Source organism: Lolium perenne, chromosome 5 (genome assembly GCF_019359855.2).
Source record: "Lolium perenne isolate Kyuss_39 chromosome 5, Kyuss_2.0, whole genome shotgun sequence".
Classification (NCBI taxonomy): Eukaryota; Viridiplantae; Streptophyta; class Magnoliopsida; order Poales; family Poaceae; genus Lolium; species Lolium perenne.
In genome coordinates, this window is record NC_067248.2 from 185,478,425 (window position 1) to 185,503,998 (window position 25,574).

Consider the following 25,574-nt stretch of genomic DNA (forward strand, 5'->3'; position numbering starts at 1 on the left):
TTCATACGTCGCAGGGTCCTCATCATTGTTATCCACAATCATGACATTTAGACAAGGATCATACCAATCAGGAGTGGCACGCTCCCTTGTCGATCTGCGAGGTTCAGTAGTTTCCTCGTTCGAAGTTTCATGATCATTATCATTAGCTTCCTCTGTTGCCGGTGTAGGCGGTACAGGTACAACTTCGATGCTTGCGCTACTCTGATCAACGAGTATAGATTCATCAATCTCATCGAGTTCTACTTTTCTTCAAGTCACTTCTTTAGTGAGAAATTCTTTCTCAAGAAAGGTTCCGTTCTTAGCAACAAAGATTTTGCCTTCGGATCTGTGATAGAAGGTGTACCCTATAGTTTCCTTAGGGTATCCTATGAAGACGCATTTCTCCGCTTTGGGTTCTAGCTTGTCCGGTTGTAACTTCTTTACATAGGCTTCGCAACCCCAAACTTTCAGGAACGACAGCTTAGGTTTCTTATTAAACCATAATTCATACGGTGTCGTTTCTTCGGATTTTGATGGTGCTCTATTTAAAGTGAATGCGGCTGTCTCTAATGCATAACTCCAAAATGATAACGGCAAATCAGTAAGAGACATCATAGAACGAACCATATCTAAGAGAGTTCGATTACGACGTTCGGACACACCGTTTCGTTGTGGTGTTCCCGGCGGTGTCAATTGTGAAAGTATTCCGCATTTCTTTAAATGCATGCCAAACTCATAACTCAGATATTCACCTCCACGATCAGATCGTAGAAATGTAATCTTCTTGTTACGTTGATTTTCTACTTCACTTTGGAATTCCTTAAACTTCTCGAAAGTTTCGGATTTATGTTTCATGAAATAGATATACCCATATCTACTCAGATCATCTGTGAAGGTTAGAACATAACGATAACCACCGCGCGATGCTACGCTCATTGGTCCGCACACATCGGTATGTATGATTTCCAATAAGTCTGTAGCTCGCTCCATCATACCAGAAAATGGAGTCTTAGTCATTTTTCCTATTAGACATGCTTCGCATCTATCAAGTGACTCAAAGTCAAGTGATTCAAGTAATCCATCTTTATGGAGTTTCTTCATGCGTTTCACTCCAATATGACCAAGACGACAGTGCCACATATATGTAGAATTATCATTTAATTTAATTCGCTTAGCATCAATGTTATGTATATGCGTATCACTACTATCGAGATCTAACAGAAATAAGCCATTCTTTTCTGGTGCTCGACCATAAAAGATATTATTCATAAAAATAGAACAACCTTTATTCTCAGACTTGAATGAATAACCGTCTTGCATTAAACAAGATCCAGATATAATGTTCATGCTCAACGCAGTTACAAAATAACAATTATTTAGGCTTAAAACTAATCCCGAAGGTAGATGTAGAGGAAGTGTGTCGACTGCGATCACATTGACCTTGGATCCGTTTCCAACGCGCATCGTCACTTCATCTTTCATTAGTCTCCGTTTATTCTTTAGTTCCTGTGTCGAGTTACAAATATGAGCAACCGAACCAGTATCAAATACCCAGGTACTAGAACGAGGACCAGTGAGATAAACATCTATAACATGTATATCAGATATACCTTCTTTCTTCTTATTGACAAGGCCGCTCTTCAGATCAGCCAGATACTTGGAGCAATTATGCTTCCAGTGTCCCTTCTCCTAGCAGTAATAGCACTTAGCATCAGGCTTAGGGCCGTTCTTAGGTTTCATAGGAGGCGTGGCAGCTTTCTTGCCACCCTTCTTGAATTTTCCCTTAGACTTGCCCTGTTTCTTGAAACTGGTGGTATTGTTGACCATCAACACTTGGTGCTCTTTCTTGATCTCAATCTCAGCAGCTTTTAGCATGCCAAAGAGTTCAGGTAACTCCTTGTTCATGTTCTGCATATTGTAGTTCATCACAAAGTTCTTGTAACTTGGTGGCAGTGATTGAAGGACACGATTAATCCCCAGTCTGTTAGGAATCACTATTCCCAAGTCACTGAGTTTCTTCGCATGCCCGGTCATGGCGAGCATGTGCTCACTAACGGAGCTGCCTTCTTCCATCATGCAGCTGAAGAATTGTTTCGATGCTTCATAGCATTCCACAGCCGCATGAGTCTCAAAAATAGCTTTTAGCTCTTTCATCAACTCATGAGGATCGTGGTGCTCAAAACGTTTTTGAAGATCGGATTCCAGACTGCACAGGATGGCACACTGAACTTGAGAGTACCGAATTTTCCGAGTCTCGTAAACAACTTTTACTTCATCGGTTTCAGTTTCTGCAGGAGGGTCACCTAGCGGTGCATCAAGCACATATTGCAGATTTCCGCCAGAGAGGAAGATCCTCACATGACGGAACCAGTCGGTGAAGTTGCTACCGTTGCTCTTAAGTTTTTCTTTCTCTAGGAACTGGTTAAAATTGATTGGGGACGCCATCTCTACAACATATATTTGCAAAAGTTTAGACTAAGTTTATGACAAATTGAGTTCAAATTTTAATTCAACATAATTAAAAATCTAGATGAACTCCCACTCAAAACAATATCCCTCGCATTGTCTTAGTGATCACACGAACCAAATCCACCGCACCTAAGTCCGATCATCACGAGACAAGGTGTGATTTCAATGGCGAACACTCAAAGTGTTCATCATATCAACCATATGATTCATGCTCTACCTTTCGGTATCACGTGTTCCGAGACCATGTCTGTACATGCTAGGCTCGTCAAGGCCACCTTAGTATCCGCATGTGCAAAACTGTCTTGCACCCGTTGTATGTACTTGTTGATTCTAACACACCCGATCATCACGAGATGCTTCGAAACGACAAGTCATGGTAACGGTGCTACTAAGGATGAACACTTTATTATCTTGAGATTTTAGTGAGGGATCATCTTATAATGCTACCGTCGCGATCTAAGCAAAATAAGATGCATAAATGGATTAACATCACATGCAGTTCATATGTGATATGATATGGCCCTTTTGTCTTTGCGCCTTTGATCTTCATCTCCAAAGCACGGACATGATCTCCATCATCTTCGGGCATGATCTCCATCATCATCGGCGTAGCGTCAAGGTCAATGGCGCCGTCTTCATGATTGTCATCCATGTAGCAACTATTACAACTACTTTGAAATACTACTCAACATGAAATTTAAAGACAACCATAAGGCTCCTGCCGGTTGCCAAAATACAGTAATGATCATCTCATACATATTCATCATCACATTATGGCCATATCACATCACCAAACCCTGCAAAAACAAGTTAGACGTCTCTAATTTGGTTTGCATATTTTACGTGGTTTAGGGTTTTCGAGAGAGATCTAATCTACCTACGAACATGAACCACAACGTTGATACTAATGTTTTCAATAGAAGAGTAAATTGAATCTTCACTATAGTAGGAGAGACAGACACCCGCAAAGCCTCTTATGCAATACAAGTTGCATGTCAAACGAGGAACAAGTCTCATGAACGCGGTCATGTAAAGTTAGTCCGAGCCGCTTCATCCCACTATGCCACAAAGATGCAAAGTACTCAAACTAAAGATAACAAGAGCATCAACGCCCATAAAACCATTGTGTTCTACTCGTGCAACCATCTATGCATAGACACGGCTCTGATACCACTGTAGGATAACGTTGCATAGAAAACAAAAATTTTCCTACCGCGAACACGCAATCCAAGCCAAGATGCAATCTAGAAGACAGTAGCAATGAGGGGATTATCGAGTCTCACCCTTGAAGAGATTCCAAAACCTACAAGAGGAGGCTCTTGTTGCTGCGGTAGACGTTCACTTGCCGCTTGCAAAAGCGCGTAGAAGATCTTGATCATGATCCCTCCGGCGCCACGAACGGGCAGCACCTCCGTACTCGGTCACACGTTCGGTTGTTGATGAAGACGACGTCCACCTCCCGTTCCAGCGGGCAGCGGAAGTAGTAGCTCCTCTTGAATCCGACAGCACGACGGCGTGGTGTCGGTGGCGGTGGAGAACTCCGGCGGAGCTTCGCTAAAGCACGCGGGAGATATGGAGGAGAGGGGGGCGGCTAGGGTTTGGGAGGGGGTGGCCGGCCACTTCAAGGGGGGCGGCTAGCTTGTGGTCTTGGGGTGGCTGGCCCCCTCCCCTTGGCCCTCATTATATAGGTGGAACACCCAAGAGTTGGTCTACAAGTCTTTGAATAAGACCCCAAACCAAAACCTTCCATAACTCATGAAACCTACCCAAGCTAGGACTCCCACTAGAGGTGGGAGTTCACCTTCCTTGGGAGGGGGTGGCCGGCCCCCCTTGGGGAGTCCACTTGGGACTCCTCCCCCTTAGGGTTGGCTGGCCATGGGAGGTGGAGTCCCACCGGGACTCCGCCTTCCTTGGTGGTTTCTTCCGGACTTTTCTAGAACCTTCCATAGAACCTTCCGCATCATTTTAATTCACATAAAATGACATCCTATATATGAATCTTATTCTCCGGACCATTCCGGAACTCCTCGTGATGTCCGGGATCTCATCCGGGACTCCGAACAAATATTCGAACTCCATTCCATATTCAAGTTCTACCATTTCAACATCCAACTTTAAGTGTGTCACCCTACGGTTCGTGAACTATGCGGACATGGTTGAGTACTCACTCCGACCAATAACCAATAGCGGGATCTGGAGATCCATAATGGCTCCCACATATTCAACGATGACTTTAGTGATCGAATGAACCATTCACATACGATACCAATTCCCTTTGTCACGCGATATTTTACTTGTCCGAGGTTTGATCTTCGGTATCACTCTATACCTTGTTTCAACCTCGTCTCCTGACAAGTACTCTTTACTCGTATCGTGGTATGTGGTCTCTTATGAACTTATTCATATGCTTGCAAGACATTAGACGACATTCCACCGAGAGGGCCCAGAGTATATCTATCCGTCATCGAGATGGACAAATCCCACTGTTGATCCATATGCCTCAACTCATACTTTCCGGATACTTAATCCCACATTTATAACCACCCATTTACGCAGTGGCGTTTGGTGTAATCAAAGTACCTTTCCGGTATAAGTGATTTACATGATCTCATGGTCATAAGGATTAGGTAACTATGTATCGAAAGCTTATAGCAAATAACTTAATGACGAGATCTTATGCTACGCTTAATTGGGTGTGTCCATTACATCATTCATATAATGATATAACCTTGTTATTAATAACATCCAATGTTCATGATTATGAAACTAATCATCCATTAATCAACAAGCTAGTTTAAGAGGCATACTAGGGACTTCTTGTTGTCTACATATCACACATGTACTAATGTTTCGGTTAATACAATTATAGCATGATATATGAACATTTATCATAAACATAAAGATATAAATAATAACCACTTTATTATTGCCTCTAGGTCAAATTATCCAAGACATTATGAGGCATTTTCTGTTTCCAACCAAATAATAATAAGTGCTATAGCTTCCAACTTTTATCATTGAACATTAAAAGTAAAACGAAGAACAAGTGTTCATATGAAAAAGCGGAGCGTGTCTCTCTCCCAAACAAGGATTGCTAGGATCCGAATTTTTTCAAACACAAACAAAAATAAAAGCACACAGACGCTCCAAGTAAAGCACATATGATGTGACCGAATAAAAATATAGTTTAAGGGGAGGAACCTGATAAGTTGATGAAGAAGGGGATGTCTTGGGCATCCCCAAGCTTAGACGCTTGAATCTTCTTAAAATATGCAGGGATGAACCACGGGGGCATCCCCAAGCTTAGACTTTTCACTCTTCTTGATCATATATCATCCTCCTCTCTTGACCCTTGAAAACTTCCTTCACAACAAACTTCTCATAAACTTCATTAGAGGGGTTAGTACTCAAAAAATTTGAATCCACCTTGGTCCTGTAGTGGCACATTGCAAGAACTCAATAAAACATTAGCTACAGCTCTCTATGTCTAGAAAAGCTCGCTTAAAGTCCACAAGAGACAATGCAAAAAACAGAGACAGAATCTGCCAAAACAGAACAGCCAGTAAAGACGAATTTTAATAAAATACTTCCGTTGCTCAAATCAGAAAACTCAAAACTAATGAAAGTTGCGTACATATCTGAGGAACACGCACGTAAATTGGAATATTTTTCTTATTTTCCTACAGAGAAAACAGCCCAGATTCGTGACAGATAGAAATCTGTTTCTGCGCAGAAATCCAAATCTAGTATCAACCTTCGATTAGAGGCTTCACTTGGCACAACAAAACACAAAACTAAGATAAGGAGAGGTTGCTACAGTAGTAAACAACTTCCAAGACACAAATATAAAATAAAGTACTGTAGCAAAATAACACATGGGTTATCTCCCAAGAAGTTGCTTTCTTTATAGCCATTAAGATGGGCTCAGCAGTTTTAATGATGCACTCGCAAGAAATAGTATTTGAAGCAAAAGAGAGCATCAAGAGGCAAATCCAAAACACATTTAAGTCTAACATGCTTCCTATGCAAAGGAATCTTGTACACAAATAAATTCATGAAGAACAAAGTGACAAGCATAAGAAGATAGAACAAGTGTAACTTCAACAATTTCAGCATATAGAGAGGTGTATTAGTACCATGAAAATTTCTACTACCATATTTTCCTCTCTCATAATAATTTTCAGTAGCTTCATGAACAAACTCAACAATATAACTATCACATGCAGCATGCTTCTCATGATTTCCAAACACATAATTTTTATCAAGTTCAAGAATAGTGGAATAAAAACTTTCAAACTTACTTTTATTAATAATATAACAAGGTAGTTGATCAATCTCAAGAGATATGGGACTCATAGAATAAGTCAAGGACTCTCCAATCCCATTTTCATTAGTAGTACAATTAATAGTATCAAGTAACATAGGACCATCATCTAGAGCTTTATCATAAACATTTGCTAAGCAAAATTCTTTAGTACCATGCATTTCGACATCAGGCACAAACAAAGCATTATCATAAGATTTATCAAAGTAGCATGGATTATCATAAATAACAGTAGCATAATTATTCTCACAAGTTTTACTCATAGGGAATATTTCAAGAGAATCCACAGGAACATAACATTCAACCTCTTTCGGTAAGCATGGAGGACAATCAAATAGTGTAAGAGATAAAGAATTACTCTCATTAGAAGGTTGGCATGGGTAGCTAATCCATTCTTCCCCCTTTTGTTTGTCGCTCTCCTCTTCTTTTTCATCCAATGAGCTTTCAGGTTCATCAATTTCCTCCTCTTTTTCATCCAATGAGCTTTCAGGTTCATCAATTTCTTCTTCCACCGGTTCCTGCAAATTGTGAGTGCATTCTTGTGCATTAATGTGTCTCTCTTTATAATCAAGGATATAAGGATTCCTACTGTAGCATTCTATGCAAGAATTAAGGATAGTAGAGACATAATCTTTAAGGTCCTTACAAATAGCACAAGTTTCATAATTCTCAACCATGAAGGATTCTATCTCGGAGGCTCCCATAAATAAGACAAATTGTTCTACCTCTTCGAACCCATAATGAATATAGCAATTCCGATTATAGCTCTTAATAAAAAATTCCTCACTAAAGCCACATTGAAATTTAAGATGTTTAGTATCCTGTTGAGAGCAACAGTTTATATCATGGCGTCTAAGCAAGATTCTAGCAATTGTATTCAATTTTTCTATCATAGCACTCATTACTTTACCAGTTCTTGATTCTCTATAACAATTATAACATTCCATAAGCTCCAAGTAGGTTGTTGGTTCTCCCATGACAGCAGTTTTTAATTTTTCGGTTTTTCAAATTTTTATGGATTTTTGGGTATATGAGAAAAATAAAACAAAACTGAAATAAACTAGACAAAAGTAAACTAAGCAAAGTAATACTAGACAGAAATAAACTAAGCACAAGTAAACTAGGAAAAAGTAAACTAAGCAAAACAAAATAAAATAAAACCGAGAGAGAGGTAGAGTGTACTCCCCAGGTGAACTTATGAGTAGAGCTATGCCTCCCCGGCAACGGCGCCAGAAAACAGTCTTGATGACCCACAAGTATAGGGGATCGCGATAGTCTTCGAGGGAAGTAAAACCCAAATTTATTGATTTGACACAAGGGGAGGTAAAGAATACTTATAAGCCTTAACAACTGAGTTGTCAATTCAGCTGCACCTGGAAAAGCACTAGCAACAGGGGTGATGTGAAAGTAGCAGTAATATGAGCGCAGTAGTAATGTGATAACACAGCAGCAGTAATAGCAATATGAGAGCAATGGCACCAGAAGATAGTTGATACTACTTCCAATGACATATAGAACGAGTATATAATGATGAGAGATGGACCGGGGTTCCCAGCGATCTACACTAGTGGTAACTCTCCAATAACAAGTGACAAGTGTTGGGTGAACAAATTACAGTTGGGCAATTGATAGGATTGATAAAGCATTAAGATAGAACATCAATTCATTAATCATGTAGGCATGTTTTCCATATATAGTAAATGCGTGCTCGCAATGAGAAACTTGCACAACATCTTTTGTCCTACCAGCCGGTGGCAGCCGGGCCTCAAGGGAATCTACTGGATATTAAGGTACTCCTTTTAATAGAGTACCGGAGCAAAGCATTAACACTCCGTGAAAACATGTGATCCTCACATCACCGCCATCCCCTCCGGTTGTCCCGATTTCTGTCACTTCGGGGCCTTTGGTTCCGGACAATGACATGTGCATACAACTTGTAGATACAATCTAAGCAATAAGTATAGGGCTTAAATCTAAGATCATGCCACTCGGGCCCTAGTGACAAGCATTAAGCATAACAAGATTGCAGCAACAATAACTTCACAAACTTTATAGATAGACTAATCATAATGTATCATCCATCGGATCCCAACAAACACAACACCGATTACATCAGATGAATCTCAATCATGTAAGGCAGCTCATGAGACCATTGTATTGAAGTACATGGGGGAGAGTATACCGACATAGCTACTGCTAGAACCCGTAGTCCATGGGGGAACTACTCACGGAGCATGGCGGAGGCGGTGGCGTTGATGGAGATGGATTCCGGGGGCACTTCCCCGTCCCGGCAGGGTGCCGGAACAGAGACTTCTGTCCCCCGAATTGGAGTTTCGCGATGGCGGCGGCGCCCCTGGAGTCTTTCTGGAGTTTCGTCAATTCGTACGGTGTTTTTAGGTCGAAAGGGATTTTATAGGCGAAGAGGCGGCGCAGGGGGGCACCTGGGGGTGCCTCACCCTAGGCTGGCGCGGGCCCAGGCTTGGCCGCGCCGCCATAGGGTGTGGTGGCCCTCTGGCCCCTCTCCGACTCTTCTTCGGTGTTCTGGAGCCTTCCGGGAAAAATAGGAGGTTTGGCGTTGATTTCGTCCAATTCCGAGAATATTGCCCGAACAGCCTTTCTGGAACCAAAAACAGCAACTTGAGGAGCGCCTTTGTGGCATCTCGTTAATAGGTTAGTTCCGGAAAATGCATGAAATCATCATAAAGTGCAAGCAAAACATGTAAGTATTGTCATAAAACAAGCATGGAACGATAGAAATTATGGATATGTCGGGGACGTATCAGCATCCCCAAGCTTAGTTCCTGCTCGTCCCGAGCAGGTAAACGATAAAAAGAATAATTTCTGTAGTGACATGCTACTTACATAACCTTGATCATACTATTACAAAGCATATGAAATGAATGAAGTGACTCAAGGCAATGATCTATAGTTGCTAACAAGTAGATAACATATAGCAAAACTTTTCATGAATAGTACTTTCAAGACAAGCATCAAAAGTCTTGCACAAGAGTTAACTCATAAAGCAATAAATTCAAAGTAAAGGCATCGAAGCAACACAAAGGAAGATATAAGTTTCAGCGGTTGCTTTCAACTTTCAACATGCATATCTCATGGACATTGTCAACATAAAGTAATATGATGAATGCAAATATGCAAGTATGTAAGAATCAATGCACAGTTAACACAAGTGTTTGCTTCTAAGGTGGAAGGAAGTAGGTAAACTGACTCAACATAAAGTAAAAGAATGGCCCTTCGCAGAGGGAAGCATTGATTGCTATATTTGTGCTAGAGCTTTGGTTTTGAAAACATAAAGAGAGCATAAAAGTAAAATTTTGAGAGGTGTTTGTTGTTGTCAACGAATGGTAGTGGGCACTCTAACCCCCTTGCCAGACAAACCTTCAAAGAGCGGCTCCCATTTTATTTTATTTTTGGGTGGCACTCCTTCCAACCTTTCTTTCACAAACCATGGCTAACCGAATCCTCGGGTGCACCAACAATCTCATACCATGAAGGAGTGCCTTTTTATTTTAGTTTTATTATGATGACACTCCCCCCAACCTTTGCTTACACAAGCCATGGCTAACCGAATCCTTCGGGTGCCGTCCAACAATCACATACCATGGAGGAGTGTCTATTTAGTTTAATTAATTTGGGACTGGGAATCCCATTGCCAGCTCTTTTTGCAAAATTATTGGATAAGCGGATGAAGCCACTAGTCCATTGGTGAAAGTTGCCCAACAAGAATGAAAGATAAACACCACATACTTCCTCATGAGCTATAAAACATTAACACAAATTGAGAAGCATTTTGAATTGTTTAAAGGTAGCACTCAAGCAATTTACTTTGGAATGGCAGGAAATACCACATAGTAGGTAGGTATGGTGGACACAATTGGCATAGTGGTTGGCTCAAGGATTTTGGATGCATGAGAAGTATTCCCTCTCGATACAAGGCTTAGGCTAGCAAGGTTGTTTGAAGCAAACACAAGTATGAACCGGTACAACAAAACTTACATAAGAACATATCGCAAGCATTATAATACTCTACACTGTCTTCCTTGTTGCTCAAACACTTTACCAGAAAATATCTAGACCTTAAGAGAGATCAATTATGCAAACCAATTTCAACGAGCTTTACGGTAGTTCTCCACTAATAGGTTTAAACCACATGAAAAAAAAACTTAATCTATTTGAGAGCTCAAAACAATTGCCAAGTGTCAAATTATCCAAGACATTATGAGGCATTTTCTGTTTCCAACCAAATAATAATAAGTGCTATAGCTTCCAACTTTTATCATTGAACATTAAAAGTAAAACGAAGAACAAGTGTTCATATGAAAAAGCGGAGCGTGTCTCTCTCCCAAACAAGGATTGCTAGGATCCGAATTTATTCAAACACAAACAAAAATAAAAGCACACAGACGCTCCAAGTAAAGCACATATGATGTGACCGAATAAAAATATAGTTTCAGGGGAGGAACCTGATAAGTTGATGAAGAAGGGGATGCCTTGGGCATCCCCAAGCTTAGACGCTTGAATCTTCTTAAAATATGTAGGGATGAACCACGGGGGCATCCCCAAGCTTAGACTTTTCACTCTTCTTGATCATATATCATCCTCCTCTCTTGACCCTTGAAAACTTCCTTCACAACAAACTTCTCATAAACTTCATTAGAGGGGTTAGTACTCAAAAAATTTGAATCCACCTTGGTCCTGTAGTGGCACATTGCAAGAACTCAATAAAACATTAGCTACAACTCTCTATGTCTAGAAAAGCTCGCTTAAAGTCCACAAGAGACAATGCAAAAAACAGAGACAGAATCTGCCAAAACAGAACAGCCAGTAAAGACGAATTTTAATAAAATACTTCCGTTGCTCAAATCAGAAAACTCAAAACTAATGAAAGTTGCGTACATATCTGAGGAACACGCACGTAAATTGGCATATTTTTCTGATTTTCTTACAGAGAAAACAGCCCAGATTCGTGACAGATAGAAATCTGTTTCTGCGCAGAAATCCAAATCTAGTATCAACCTTCGATTAGAGGCTTCACTTGGCACAACAAAACACAAAACTAAGATAAGGAGAGGTTGCTACAGTAGTAAACAACTTCCAAGACACAAATATAAAATAAAGTACTGTAGCAAAATAACACATGGGTTATCTCCCAAGAAGTTGCTTTCTTTATAGCCATTAAGATGGGCTCAGCAGTTTTAATGATGCACTCGCAAGAAATAGTATTTGAAGCAAAAGAGAGCATCAAGAGGCAAATCCAAAACACATTTAAGTCTAACATGCTTCCTATGCAAAGGAATTTTGTACACAAATAAATTCATGAAGAACAAAGTGACAAGCATAAGAAGATAGAACAAGTGTAACTTCAACAATTTCAGCATATAGAGAGGTGTATTAGTACCATGAAAATTTCTACTACCATATTTTCCTCTCTCGTAATAATTTTCAGTAGCTTCATGAACAAACTCAACAATATAACTATCACATGCAGCATGCTTCTCATGATTTCCAAACACATAATTTTTATCAAGTTCAAGAATAGTGGAATAAAAACTTTCAAACTTACTTTTATTAATAATATAACAAGGTAGTTGATCAATCTCAAGAGATATGGGACTCATAGAATAAGTCAAGGACTCTCCAATCCCATTTTCATTAGTAGTACAATTAATAGTATCAAGTAACATAGGACCATCATCTAGAGCTTTATCATAAACATTTGCTAAGCAAAATTCTTTAGTACCATGCATTTCGACATCAGGCACAAACAAAGCATTATCATAAGATTTATCAACGTAGCATGGATTATCATAAATAACAGTAGCATAATTATTCTCACAAGTTTTACTCATAGGGAATATTTCAAGAGAATCCACAGGAACATAACATTCAACCTCTTTCGGTAAGCATGGAGGACAATCAAATAGTGTAAGAGATAAAGAATTACTCTCATTAGAAGGTTGGCATGGGTAGCTAATCCATTCTTCCCCCTTTTGTTCGTCACTCTCCTCTTCTTTTTCATCCAATGAGCTTTCAGGTTCATCAATTTCCTCCTCTTTTTCATCCAATGAGCTTTCAGCTTCATCAATTTCTTCTTCCACCGGTTCCTGCAAATTGTGAGTGCATTCTTGTGCATTAATGTGTCTCTCTTTATAATCAAGGATATAAGGATTCCTACTGTAGCATTCTATGCAAGAATTAAGGATAGTAGAGACATAATCTTTAAGGTCCTTACAAATAGCACAAGTTTCATAATTCTCAACCATGAAGGATTCTATCTCGGAGGCTCCCATAAATAAGACAAATTGTTCTACCTCTTCGAACCCATAATGAATATAGCAATTCCGATTATAGCTCTTAATAAAAAATTCCTCCCTAAAGCCACATTGAAATTTAAGATGTTTAGTATCCTGTTGAGAGCAACAGTTTATATCATGGCGTCTAAGCAAGATTCTAGCAATTATATTCAATTTTTCTATCATAGCACTCATTACTTTACCAGTTCTTGATTCTCTATAACAATTATAACATTCCATAAGCTCCAAGTAGGTTGTTGGTTCTCCCATGACAGCAGTTTTTAATTTTTCGGTTTTTCAAATTTTTATGGATTTTTGGGTATATGAGGAAAATAAAACAAAACTGAAATAAACTAGACAAAAGTAAACTAAGCAAAGTAATACTAGACAGAAATAAACTAAGCACAAGTAAACTAGGAAAAAAGTAAACTAAGCAAAACAAAATAAAATAAAACCGAGAGAGAGGTAGAGTGTACTCCCCAGGTGAACTTATGAGTAGAGCTATGCCTCCCCGGCAACGGCGCCAGAAAACAGTCTTGATGACCCACAAGTATAGGGGATCGCGATAGTCTTCGAGGGAAGTAAAACCCAAATTTATTGATTCGACACAAGGGGGGGTAAAGAATACTTATAAGCCTTAACAACTGAGTTGTCAATTCAGCTGCACCTGGAAAAGCACTAGCAACAGGGGTGATGTGAAAGTAGCAGTAATATGAGAGCAGTAGTAACAGTAACACAGCAGCAGTAATAGCAATATGAGAGCAATGGCACCAGAAGATAGTTGATACTACTTCCAATGACATATAGAATGAGTATATAATGATGAGAGATGGACCGGGGTTCCCAGCGATCTACACTAGTGGTAACTCTCCAATAACAAGTGACAAGTGTTGGGTGAACAAATTACAGTTGGGCAATTGATAGGATTGATAAAGCATTAAGATAGAACATCAATTCATTAATCATGTAGGCATGTTTTCCATATATAGTCGTACGTGCTCGCAATGAGAAACTTGCACAACATCTTTTGTCCTACCAGTCGGTGGCAGCCGGGCCTCAAGGGAATCTACTGGATATTAAGGTACTCCTTTTAATAGAGTACCGGAGCAAAGCATTAACACTCCGTGAAAACATGTGATCCTCACATCACCGCCATCCCCTCCGGTTGTCCCGATTTCTGTCACTTCGGGGCCTTTGGTTCCGGACAATGACATGTGCATACAACTTGTAGATACAATCTAAGCAATAAGTATAGGGCTTAAATCTAAGATCATGCCACTCGGGCCCTAGTGACAAGCATTAAGCATAACAAGATTGCAGCAACAATAACTTCACAAACTTTATAGATAGACTAATCATAATGTATCATCCATCGGATCCCAACAAACACAACACCGATTACATCAGATGAATCTCAATCATGTAAGGCAGCTCATGAGACCATTGTATTGAAGTACATGGGGGAGAGTATACCGACATAGCTACTGCTAGAACCCGTAGTCCATGGGGGAACTACTCACGGAGCATGGCGGAGGCGGTGGCGTTGATGGAGATGGATTCCGGGGGCACTTCCCCGTCCCGGCAGGGTGCCGGAACAGAGACTTCTGTCCCCCGAATTGGAGTTTCGCGATGGCGGCGGTGCCCCTGGAGTCTTTCTGGAGTTTCGTCAATTCGTACGGTGTTTTTAGGTCGAAAGGGATTTTATAGGCGAAGAGGCGGCGCAGGGGGGCACCTGGGGGCGCCTCACCCTAGGCTTGCGCGGGCCCAGGCTTGGCCGCGCCACCATAGGGTGTGGTGGCCCTCTGGCCCCTCTCCGACTCTTCTTCGGTGTTCTGGAGCCTTCCGGGAAAAATAGGAGGTTTGGCGTTGATTTCGTCTAATTCCGAGAATATTGCCCGAACAGCCTTTCTGGAACCAAAAACAGCAGAAAACAGGAACTGGCACTGTGGCATCTCGTTAATAGGTTAGTTCCGAAAAATGCATGAAATCATCATAAAGTGCAAGCAAAACATGTAAGTATTGTCATAAAACAAGCATGGAACGACAGAAATTATGGATACGTCGGGGACGTATCAACGCGCTGTCGATTTCGACCATTTCGGACGACGCAAATGGACGCGTGCGGACGCTAAAATGCGTCGCTCCGCTGGAGATGCCCTTAGGTTGCTGCGGGGTTGCGCCAGGATGATAGCCTAGATCTGGGTAAAAGTCTAGTCAGCTATTGCTGTCTGGCGGTGGAATTTCCTAATCTTCTTGGAGGCACCGTTGTGGAGTTTCACACGGAGGGGCACCGGTACCGGAGGAGGAGGCATCGGTGAGCAGCACCGCGACATCGGCCGCAACCTGCTCCGCAGTTTTCATCGGCATCTCGAGGTCGCCCGCGATCTCGAGCTCGTCCTCGGCCAAAACAATGGCGGTAATGACCTCTTCTTCTCACCTTCGTACTCGTTATGCTAGAACATGTCATTCTCTGGCATTTGCCACGACATGCATATTAGATCTGCTAGGGTTTTCATTAGGATAGCGTTCGGATTGATGTTTGCAAGGTGTTCATCCCAATTTCTTGTTGTTCTTGTCTAGTTCTTGCTTTTCACGGTGTGGTTTTGCTTAGATATGTTACTTTAATATCGAATTGCGGTAGATTCTTCCTAGATCGGGCTGTCGATTGCTGAAACTAGCAGATCTTACTGTGCATGCATAGAGGGAAAGGGTTTTTGTGTTGGGGTTTACCATGTTGTGCGAAAGATTAAGCTGAGTCGCGCTAGTTTGTTCAGACGCAAAAGGAGTGAGAGGACTTGAAGAACGAAGTTGCTATGCTCAAGAATCTGCAGAGAACACAAGCACAAGTGATCAGGGCTAAAAAAATATGAATGGGAGGCAGAAAAAAAGGTTTTGGAGGCTGAGAAGAGAAAGCTAGAGTATGACATATACGATCTGCTTCAAGTGAACTTTGCAATTACGGATAGGCTCAAGAGGATCAGGGCTACTTGTGACGACTGATGAATGTATTGTAGATGTATTGTACGAGAATTTGTAATATGGCCTAAGTAGAATTTGTAATGTACCCTAAGTAGAATTTGTTATGTATCCTAAGTACCACTCGTAATGTACGCAATTTGATCTTCTAGTTGTGTTATTTCTTGATTAAACTAGACCACTGATTATAAACTGGGATCATAGTATGAGGAGATGATTGAACATAACATATGGTATGACTTAACATGACCATACCATTGGTTCTGTTCAGACATCTCCTACATATGTCCTCATTGTATGAGGCCTCTGATATCCTGCTTTGCATGTTTCTGCTTCTTTAGTTCTTCATTGGTCAATGATTCAACTATGGCACAACGGCAGACACGATGCTGCCCTCAAACTTAGTCATGTGTGCCATATTACTGGCACACTAGACTTAGTTTGGGGACAGTCCCTCTGCCTGCCGTGTAATCCTACATATGAGGCCTCGTTTTGGTATGTCCGGTGCATTGGCCAATGATTCAATAAATGAACAATGGAAGGCTAGGTGGTGGCCTCAAACTTAGTCATGTGTGCCACTGTCGTAGCACACTACACTTAGTTTGTGGTCACTCCCTATGTCTGCCCTGTGAGCAAATGTATGAGGCCTTATTAATGTCATGAATGTCTGTTTTCATCTTAACTACTTGTGAGCAGGCACACCTCTAATTGCTTGTGTTCTTCTGGCAGACTGAGAAGATCATGCTTGGGTCACCTGCTGAGGTTCCCGGCGAGGAACCGACGAAGAAGCGTCGTGGAAGGCCTGCAAAGATCGGCCACTTCCACGAGGAGGTAGGGTCGGACCACTTTCTCAAAATCATCTTAAAGCCCACCGTCGGCCGGCTCATGATCCCTAAAGCTTTCGTCAAGTGGTTCGGAGAAATTCCTTCCAACATCATCGTCACCACCAACTACGCTTGCCGTGGCCGCTCCTCCTCCTGCGCCGGTGACCACCATGGACACCACCCAACTGGCCATGGGAGATTCCCTTGTTCGTCAACCTAACTGACATGGGATATACCATATTTGGTACTCGACATTACTATACCTGGTGCGGATCCATGAAGGAATATGGTACTCGATATTACTATACCTGGTGCGGATCCATGAAGGAATATGCAAAACCCATGAAGAATCCAACAGAAGGCCGAGGCGTGGAAGGAGGCGTCGAGTTCATAGCCGCTTACCAACAAGAGCCCCACCGAGAAGATTTGGTGCACATGGGCACTAGTAATCTCGTTGTTTAAAATAATCATATTTTTTAATTTCGAAAATTCTGAAAAAAACCGCATATAGCTAATGAAGTATCCCACAAAGGTGTAAAATATCAATTTCAAATACAAAATACTTTATATTCTGAGCTACACAAGAATGATGAAAGTGTAGATGTGAGTAGTACATTTTCATATCTCTAAAGCACATCAAATTTTTTCATTTTTGTTTAGCATAAAGCAAAAAAGAATTTAGGGCCGAGATTTTGCATGACTGTGAGATGTACCACTTACAATCTTCAGAATTATTTTTAAACTTTTTAGTACCCAGTGCTAAGAGCTCCCGCACTGTGCGGGGTCTGGGGAAGGTGTTAGTGGCAAGCCTTACCCTTACGAAGTGCAATGTGAGGAGACCGCGACTCATTTTTAAACTTTTTAGTAACTTATAAAAATGGCTTTCAATTTTTCAAAATGAAGAGTGCACTGGAACTGATGAGCAAAAGAACTTTGCGCCCAATTTCGAATTCATCCACCTCGGCTTCTCCCCTCTGTGCTCTCGCTCTCGCTTCCCTCCCCTTTCCCGAACCTTCGAGGCCTCGCTCGCTCGCCGTCTCAGATCAGAAGCACCTCGCCCTCCGACCAGCGCACGGACCGGCCCGTCGCGAAGGGAGCCTATCTTACCGCCGGCGCGCGCGCGGTAAGAGCCCGCCTTCCTCCCCGCGGTTCGATTCGCGTGCTTTTTTGGCGGGAGTTTTTGGTTGCTGCGAGGGGAAAGCGGAGGAGAAACCGGGCGTAGTTTGCCCGCCGCGCTGGTGGCGGGACGCGAGCGTATAGGAGCCCGCCTCTCCGCGGCTCGATTCGAATCGATTCGCGCGCCGCCAGTTTTCAGGTAGGGTTTTGGTTGCTGGGAGGCGCGAGGTGATTCGGCCGTACGGATGGCGGATTGGTTGGTTCGGGTCAGGATGTGTTGCCTGATGAAAAGTAAATTGCTCGTCTAATTTGTCGCGCGAGTTGAGAAATCTTTGCGAAATCCGCGTGTTTGGTATTTGGTGTTCTGAATGCTGGTAGTTTGACGAAGCTTTGTTGGCTATCTAATTGGGAATGTAAATTTGCATCTCGAGTTGATAACCGTTGGGGAAAATCCGTGAGTTCCAGCGTAGGAGTTCTTACTGAAACTGTGTGATGTTCTGAATCCTGACACTATGGATGGGCTTTGCCGTGGCAGGAAAGAGACCAGGGAGGGAGGGAGGGATGGCCGCCTTGGAGCTGTACCGGATGACCACCATCGGCGTGAACCTCACGTCGACTCTGGACGAGATGGTCTTCAGCGGCAGGCTCAGCCCCCAGCGGTGTGCCTACGTCTCAGTTGACTGAGATTTTCTTAAGTCTCAGTCAACTCAGAAAAGTGCAACTACAGTTTAAAAAAAAGTGCAACTCGGTTCAGTTGCACATTTCTGTCAGAAAAGTGCAATTGCACTTTTTTAACAGTAAAGTGCAACTCAAGGCACATTTTTGTAAATGATTTAGACTTAAGAAAATCTCAGTTGACTGAGACATAGCAAAAGTTCCAGATTTAGCACTGGTGAATATAGACATGCCGCTGGAAATACTATTGTGGAAATACACCTTTTTATTGACTAGTATCAGGGGTAAATTGTCTGTCTATTACACAGTACTATGTGGATTTCCTGACCAGCTCCTAACTTATATTTAGACTTACTGATCATTTAATATTTCTTTTGCTAATGATAGTTTTGCGCAATCAGTTCCAAATGCTATTTGAAAATTTTAGATCAACAATCAATCACCTTAATGGATTCCAGGAAGAATCTGGACAAGGGATATATTCAATGATATCAAGTGAGATCAATACGGAGTTCGAGAAAAGTCGTAGTCTGCACAAGTCAGATCCACATTCCGGAAACGTGAGAGAGATCAAACTTCGAGAACGAAGTTTAGTTTAAGGGGTAGAGACTGTAATATCCCAGGTATTGGGGTTACGAAAATAGAGAAAACAGATGTGTGCATTGCATTCATGCATAAAAAATCTGGGTAATTTTCGCGCTTTAAAGTAAAACAGTCACAGTAACTGAAGTTTCACTTGACCTTGGTGGAATTGAAGTAGCTCATCAAGTCAAGCGCTATAAACCTCAATGTAACTTTGGTTAAAACCTTGTTTTGGGTAGAGATGATTTGATCTAAGGGGTTAGATCAAATGGAACTAATAATCAACACAACAACACTTTACTCAATTCATAATTGCTTGATCTTATAATATGGTAATCCTTGTTATAACCTATGAACACCAATTCAACTGCAAATCAAGTAACAATAAAATGGAGAAACCATTCTTGACTTATCTTCTCCATATCTTAAACTAATCCAAGCTCTTATCATAAACCCTATGATATCCATTCTACTTTAATCTTGGAAACAAGACAAGGAGATTCAACTTAAGAAATATATATTCTTCTCTATTCCAAATAGTTTTACATCAAACCCAGAGAGGTGAGAGTTCTATTATAATTATTAGAGAAGCAATAACAAACCTTGAGCTAAACCTTGGATATACATCCAAGTATTCAAATCATCATCTTCAAGAGGAACCCTAGAGTATTATTCAAGTCCTTCCCAAATGAGTGAGACCATTCATACCACTCTTAGCTTTACCTATTTAAGACTCAAGGACAATCATTGAACTAAAGTATTAGGTTGTAAACCATTTCCCTTGGAGTGGTGAGATAACCTAATATCACATGGAATAAGATGATATCCACGAATTGATAAAGTAAGGAGGAAACTAATTCAATTAAGTTAGACAATTGAATCTTTAGCTTAGATACTTAAACAAATATTAGGAGTACACCATATACCCTAGAATAACCATTCCATCAAAAATACTTTAGGAAGCCAAACCTTGAACACTATATATTGAGTGATGATCATAAACCTAAGAACTTGAGGTAGACATAAAAAGAACAAGTTGATTATGCCTAATCCATGATCATGCTCTTGAGGTATGTGATGATAAGTTAAACCCTAATAGGATAAGTAGATATCATTCACCACATGAAATCATAGGGAGATAATTAGTAAGCAACCCTAGACTTATATCCTAACCTTTACTTGTGAACCACATGGTGATCATAAGTAGAATCCTACCATATCCATACTGCAGAAATTAAACAACCTAAGAAAACCTTAGAGATAAACTCTATACTTTATATGGTGAGAAACCATATATCCATATGACCAAAGTTAACTATAAAAAGAACTATAACCAATGTAGTTACTTAAATGATAAATTGAGGTTAATAATAGAAACCAATTGGTAGAAGATAAAACTAATTCTCAATATCTTAGTAACTAGAGGAGAACATAAAATGTTAAGTAAGCAACCACCTTATCATGGTTAGGGGAGATTAAACCCTAGCACATGCAATATGGTGTCATCTCATCTCTACAACCCAGAATTAAATCTCAACCCTAGTTTGTGTATCACTTGGGTGATCACAAATAAAACCTAAAACACAATTAAGATTCAAACCATGTGTCATTAGGTAAATAGCATTGGAACCCTAGATTTGCACATCAAATAAATCTTATGCTTCAATTCTTGAACATAAGCAAAATCTTGTGCTACATTTTATAATTGAAACCATATGTATGGTGATCAACCACTTAACCTATTAACCAAGATCAAACCATGATGAGAGTAGAATTACTCTAAGTATTTCAAGGTACTAGTAAAATACAATAATAATGCTAACCTTGAAATAGGGCTATAATTAAACCTACAAGATCTTAACAAACCAGTAATCACATAAGATCATGTGCAAATGACCAATCCCCCAAATGGAAGTCAAGTCCTAATACAACATCTGAAATACTTTAAGTTGAAAGTATCAACTCCAATATTTCCAAACAGATTTGATTCACAAGATAAATGGAAATTAAAATGAGAGCATAAATCATGCTTAATTAAAATTTGCAATAAAGGTTCACATATATTAAATGCTCATTCAAAAACAGTTCAGTGTTACAATGATCCTTTATTTAGTCCTAATGAAATTCAAATTATCAATCCTGCAAAACTGATTTGAATTAAAACAGAATTCAAATTGGAAAATTAAAAACAGAAAAGGAAAAACAAAAAAATAGAAAAGAGAGAAAAGGAATTACCTGGACATACCTGGCCGTGTAGCCCACCAGCAGCCCATGGTGCAGCCCAGCACCACGGTCCACCACCAGCCCAACAACCAACACCAGAGCAGCCCAACCTACCGATTCGCATGGGAGGGTATCGTCTTCCTCCTCCCTGCGCGCATGGTCGACACGAGACACCGTGAGGGAATTCGCCGGCCACGTCCTCGACGCTGATAAGCACAAGCCGGACGCACGCCTCGTTCCAAAGCCTAGCACATGGCGTGGAGTCCGCGGCCAGTCGGACCGTTAAGATTTGGGCATCAAAACCCTAGCTCAACCATCCACCGTATCCTGGCCGCCCGTCGCCGACGCTCGTCGTTGTTCCCGACCGTCTCGAGCCTTATAAAACCACCAGGAGGACCGCCGTGCTAACCTTGTTGATCTCCACCATCCCAATTTCTCTCGTTCGCTCTTTATCTCTCGCCACAAGCTCACAGTAGCCGCCGGTGTCGAGCATGAACTCGTCGGAGGAAGCCACCCAGGGACCCATAGGTAGTCCACGAGAAGCGCAGAAGTGTGAGGATCATTCTGGTAGAAGGAATCGAGAAATGGCGTGCGCAATCGGGCGAAATCGACCATTCCCTTTCATCGGTGTTCGCCGGAATTCGCGACGCCGTGCTCAACCCCGACCAATCCCGCCTTCCTCGAGCAGCCTATCAACTTCATGGTAAGTGTGCGCGCTCAGAGATCTTTTAATCACGCATTTTAATCAACCGTAGCATGTGATTCGAGATTCCGCCGGAGTTGCTCCGCCGCGGGTTTGTTCTCTGGTGACGCTCCGGTGGTCGTTTGAGGAAACCAACACCACCACTGCACGCAACGTGTCGCGGAGGTTCAGGAGGACCTATCCGCGCGTCCGGGGGCGCCAGAAATCGGCGGCGCCGCCGCACACGGACTCGCCGGTGTTTAGCCGTCGGCAGGGTTAACACGCCCGGTCAAACTTGACCAGTCGCCGCTTGCGTGGCAGCCTACGTGGCACAGACCCCACGGGTCAGTGTCTATTACTAGGGTCTGCCACGGTACCAAAAGTTTTGTCCATTCAATTTAAATTACAGAAAATTGCTGCAACTTCAAATAATTATAGAAAATTCAAATTAAATCAGAAAAATATAAATGAGATATCAAAATGATCCTAAAAATAAAATATATCCAATAAAAATATAATATGAAATTTTTACTTTTAATAAAAATTTAATTGTTTTAAACTTAATAATTAAGTCTTTTCTTTTAATTCTAAATACAATTAAAATCCAATAATTAGGAAAATTTTCCAAACTAAATAAAAACCAACAAATAAATAAAGAAAAACATGAAAACTAATTTTCTTTATTTATTATTTGTTAAATCATTATTAGAGAGATTTAAACCCTAATTAATAATTACCTAATTATTAATTGTTTAAAAATAATAAAATGCCAAATTCAATATTATTTTTATTCCCAAGTTATTAATAACTTCAACTTTAAATTGAAGTTATTAATCATAGAACTAAATGGTAATTAGAAAACCCTAATTTCATATTGAATGAAGATTACAACCTCATAATTGTATGTGAAACCCCAAACCCTAATTCCACTAGAAAACCTAGCTCCACTATTTTATGTGTGAACCCTAAATTGTTTCCAAACCTAAACCCCAAGTAACATGTGATCATGTTACTTCATTAGTTATCATAGATTCATATCTAGCAACTAAATACTAGTTCAAATCCACATAAAAGATGGGAACCCTATCACTACTAATTAGCATCCCATATGTTCATCTTCATCAGATCTAAATAAAACTTGTTGATCTACTTGGATCAACCAAGTGTAAAACCCTAGCTCCTAGTTCCAAGACCACCATCCTTAACTATCCTTACCTAGCATCACACCATCGTGATGAATCCTAATAACAATCATACCTAATGTTTAGCATTACATACCATACTCCACTAAACCCTACTAGTGTGAGACACTTAGGAACCATCCCATTTAAGAACCAACCATTCTTTAATTAGTGGATCCAATAGCAAACCCTAGTCAACCTCAACTCTAATTGAGATACTTCTTATTACTTAAGAAGTATGTTCTTCAAAAGTTGTTCTTTTGAAGTAAATAAAGAATCATCATCAACCCTGCTTATAAGAACCTATAAACCCTAGCTAGCAATCCCCAGCCAGATGAATCAACCTTGATTAGCAACCACGTATAAATACTTGCTTAGGATGCCTAGGCTTAACTCAGCCTTACCAGCCCTTGGTATTGATGAATCCAACATTGTTGTGATCCATCTTATACTTACTCTAGAAACTACTTGGAACCAGAATAAATTATAGCAACCCACAAACCTAATTATCATACTTGTTCTTTATATTAGAACATGTTCTTCAAAAGTTATTCTTTTGAACTATATAATAAGTAATCATCAACTATGCACTATAGGACTTAAAATTGACAACTGCTCTTTACTTATTATACAACTACTATTCCTTGGTGTGTATGATGGTTACTATGCATTTTACCACTTGCTTATGATTCTAAAACAACACAAACCTGAATAAGAACCTTGTTTGTGAATCACTCTAAAAGTGCAACACATCCTAAGCAAATCATCAAAAGAAGCCTGGTGACCGGGTGTATACGTGAGCACGCGGTCTTTACTTGACACGTGTCTAACGTCTGTGTGTTCTGCCGTTTGTTGATGATGAGGTAGGAATGAGTCGTGTGGTCCTAAATAAATTACTCCCTCGGTTCACTTTCGGCGTGGGGTTGGTCGCCGGGAAGCAGGCGTAGAAGGAGAGGCTCTTGAGGCGCCGGAGGTCGAACAGCTGCGGGCTGAACTTGGCGTCCGGGGCGCACTGCAGCGAGTTGTCCAGCACTGGACCGATGCTCATCACTGTCGGGTACCACATCCCATTGAAGAGGTCACATGACACCCCCTGCATGCAGAAAAAGAAGGGATCCAATCCAATTATTTCGCAGAATTTGAATCTTCTCATCATCAGCCAGTAAATGAGGTGTTCTACACTTACAATTACACAAACATGAAAACTGGGAAGTAACTGTGGGACATGTACCAGTAAAACAGAATTGGGCAATTACAGAGGGAACAGACATGGAAGGGTCACATGTTCAGGTACAGTTTTCTTGGCTTTTCAGGATGGAAATGTAATTCTACAAATACTACTGAGTGTTACTAATTAGGCAAAAAGGGGGAATAGAGGCTAGGCAAGAACAGGGGAGACTTGAAGCGAATGATACAGTGTTCAGAATCTGAGATCTTGGGAATAAAGGGCAAGTTCAAGGACAACTCATTCGGGGCATCCCACTTTGCATTCCCAAGATAGGACAGTTGGGAGTTGGGCATCTCAGTTTTGAGCCATGATTTGAACTGAAGCTCGAAGCAAAAGGGGCAACTAATTTGGAAAATTCAGATTAGGGAAGAAGCTAGGAGTAACTACTCGAAAAAAGAACAAATTTTGATCTGACTATCATGGACAGCAAGAACAAAAAACGGCGCCTTTCTGTTCTGTCAAAGCCAGCGTCTTCCGAAGAATCAAGAAGAGGAGATGTGACGACGGACCTGTATGGGAGTCTGACCGCAGGGGTCAGGGAAGAGGCCGGAGCCGTTCCAGCCTTTGCGGACGAAGCTCTCGATGGCGGCGTACAGCGCCCGCTTCTCCTTCTCCTCCATGGGTGCCTCCTCCGCCTCCGCCTCCCCCGGCGCCCCCGCCGAGTGCCAGGAGCCGCCTCATCGCCGCAAAGAAAGAAACAACAGACATTGACTGCCTCCTCGGTCCGTCGGTCGACACTCCGCTCTGCCGCCTGGCCTCCTCCCTATATATGCCGCGCCATTGCTCCCTCTGCGTTCCTCGATGCGGCTAGTTACTCCGGCCGCGGGCTCTCGCGGTGGGCGCCCCTGCTTCCAATTTAGCCTCCAGTTCGGCCTCCCCTGCTTCCAATTTAGCCTCCAATTTGGCATGCTCCCGCATCCACGAAGAAGCGCTTTGGCATCCGATTTGGCATGCTCCCGCATCCATGAAGAGGAGAGGAATCTGGTCGGAGCTTTTCGCGGCGG

General features: G+C 41.3%; 1 protein-coding gene across 1 annotated transcript; it reads right to left on the minus strand.

Annotated features, from left to right (window-relative positions):
* Nucleotides 1-24,168: 24,168 nt before the first annotated feature.
* Nucleotides 24,169-25,225, minus strand: LOC127298100 (piriformospora indica-insensitive protein 2-like). Its single transcript, XM_051328064.2, has 2 exons — nucleotides 25,080-25,225; nucleotides 24,169-24,435 (listed from the first exon to the last, which is right to left on the minus strand). Exons 1-2 carry the CDS (start codon nucleotides 25,188-25,190, stop codon nucleotides 24,169-24,171), a joined length of 378 nt encoding a protein of 125 aa, XP_051184024.1. The 5' UTR covers nucleotides 25,191-25,225.
* Nucleotides 25,226-25,574: the final 349 nt, after the last annotated feature.

Coding starts and splice junctions, on each gene's coding strand:
- LOC127298100 (XM_051328064.2), bottom strand. CDS start 25,190: ATGGAGGAGAAGGAGAAGCGGGCGCTGTACGCCGCCATCGAGAGCTTC. Junction 24,436..25,079: donor GCGGTCAGACTCCCATACAG/GTCCGTCGTCAC, acceptor TTCTGCATGCAG/GGGGTGTCATGTGACCTCTT.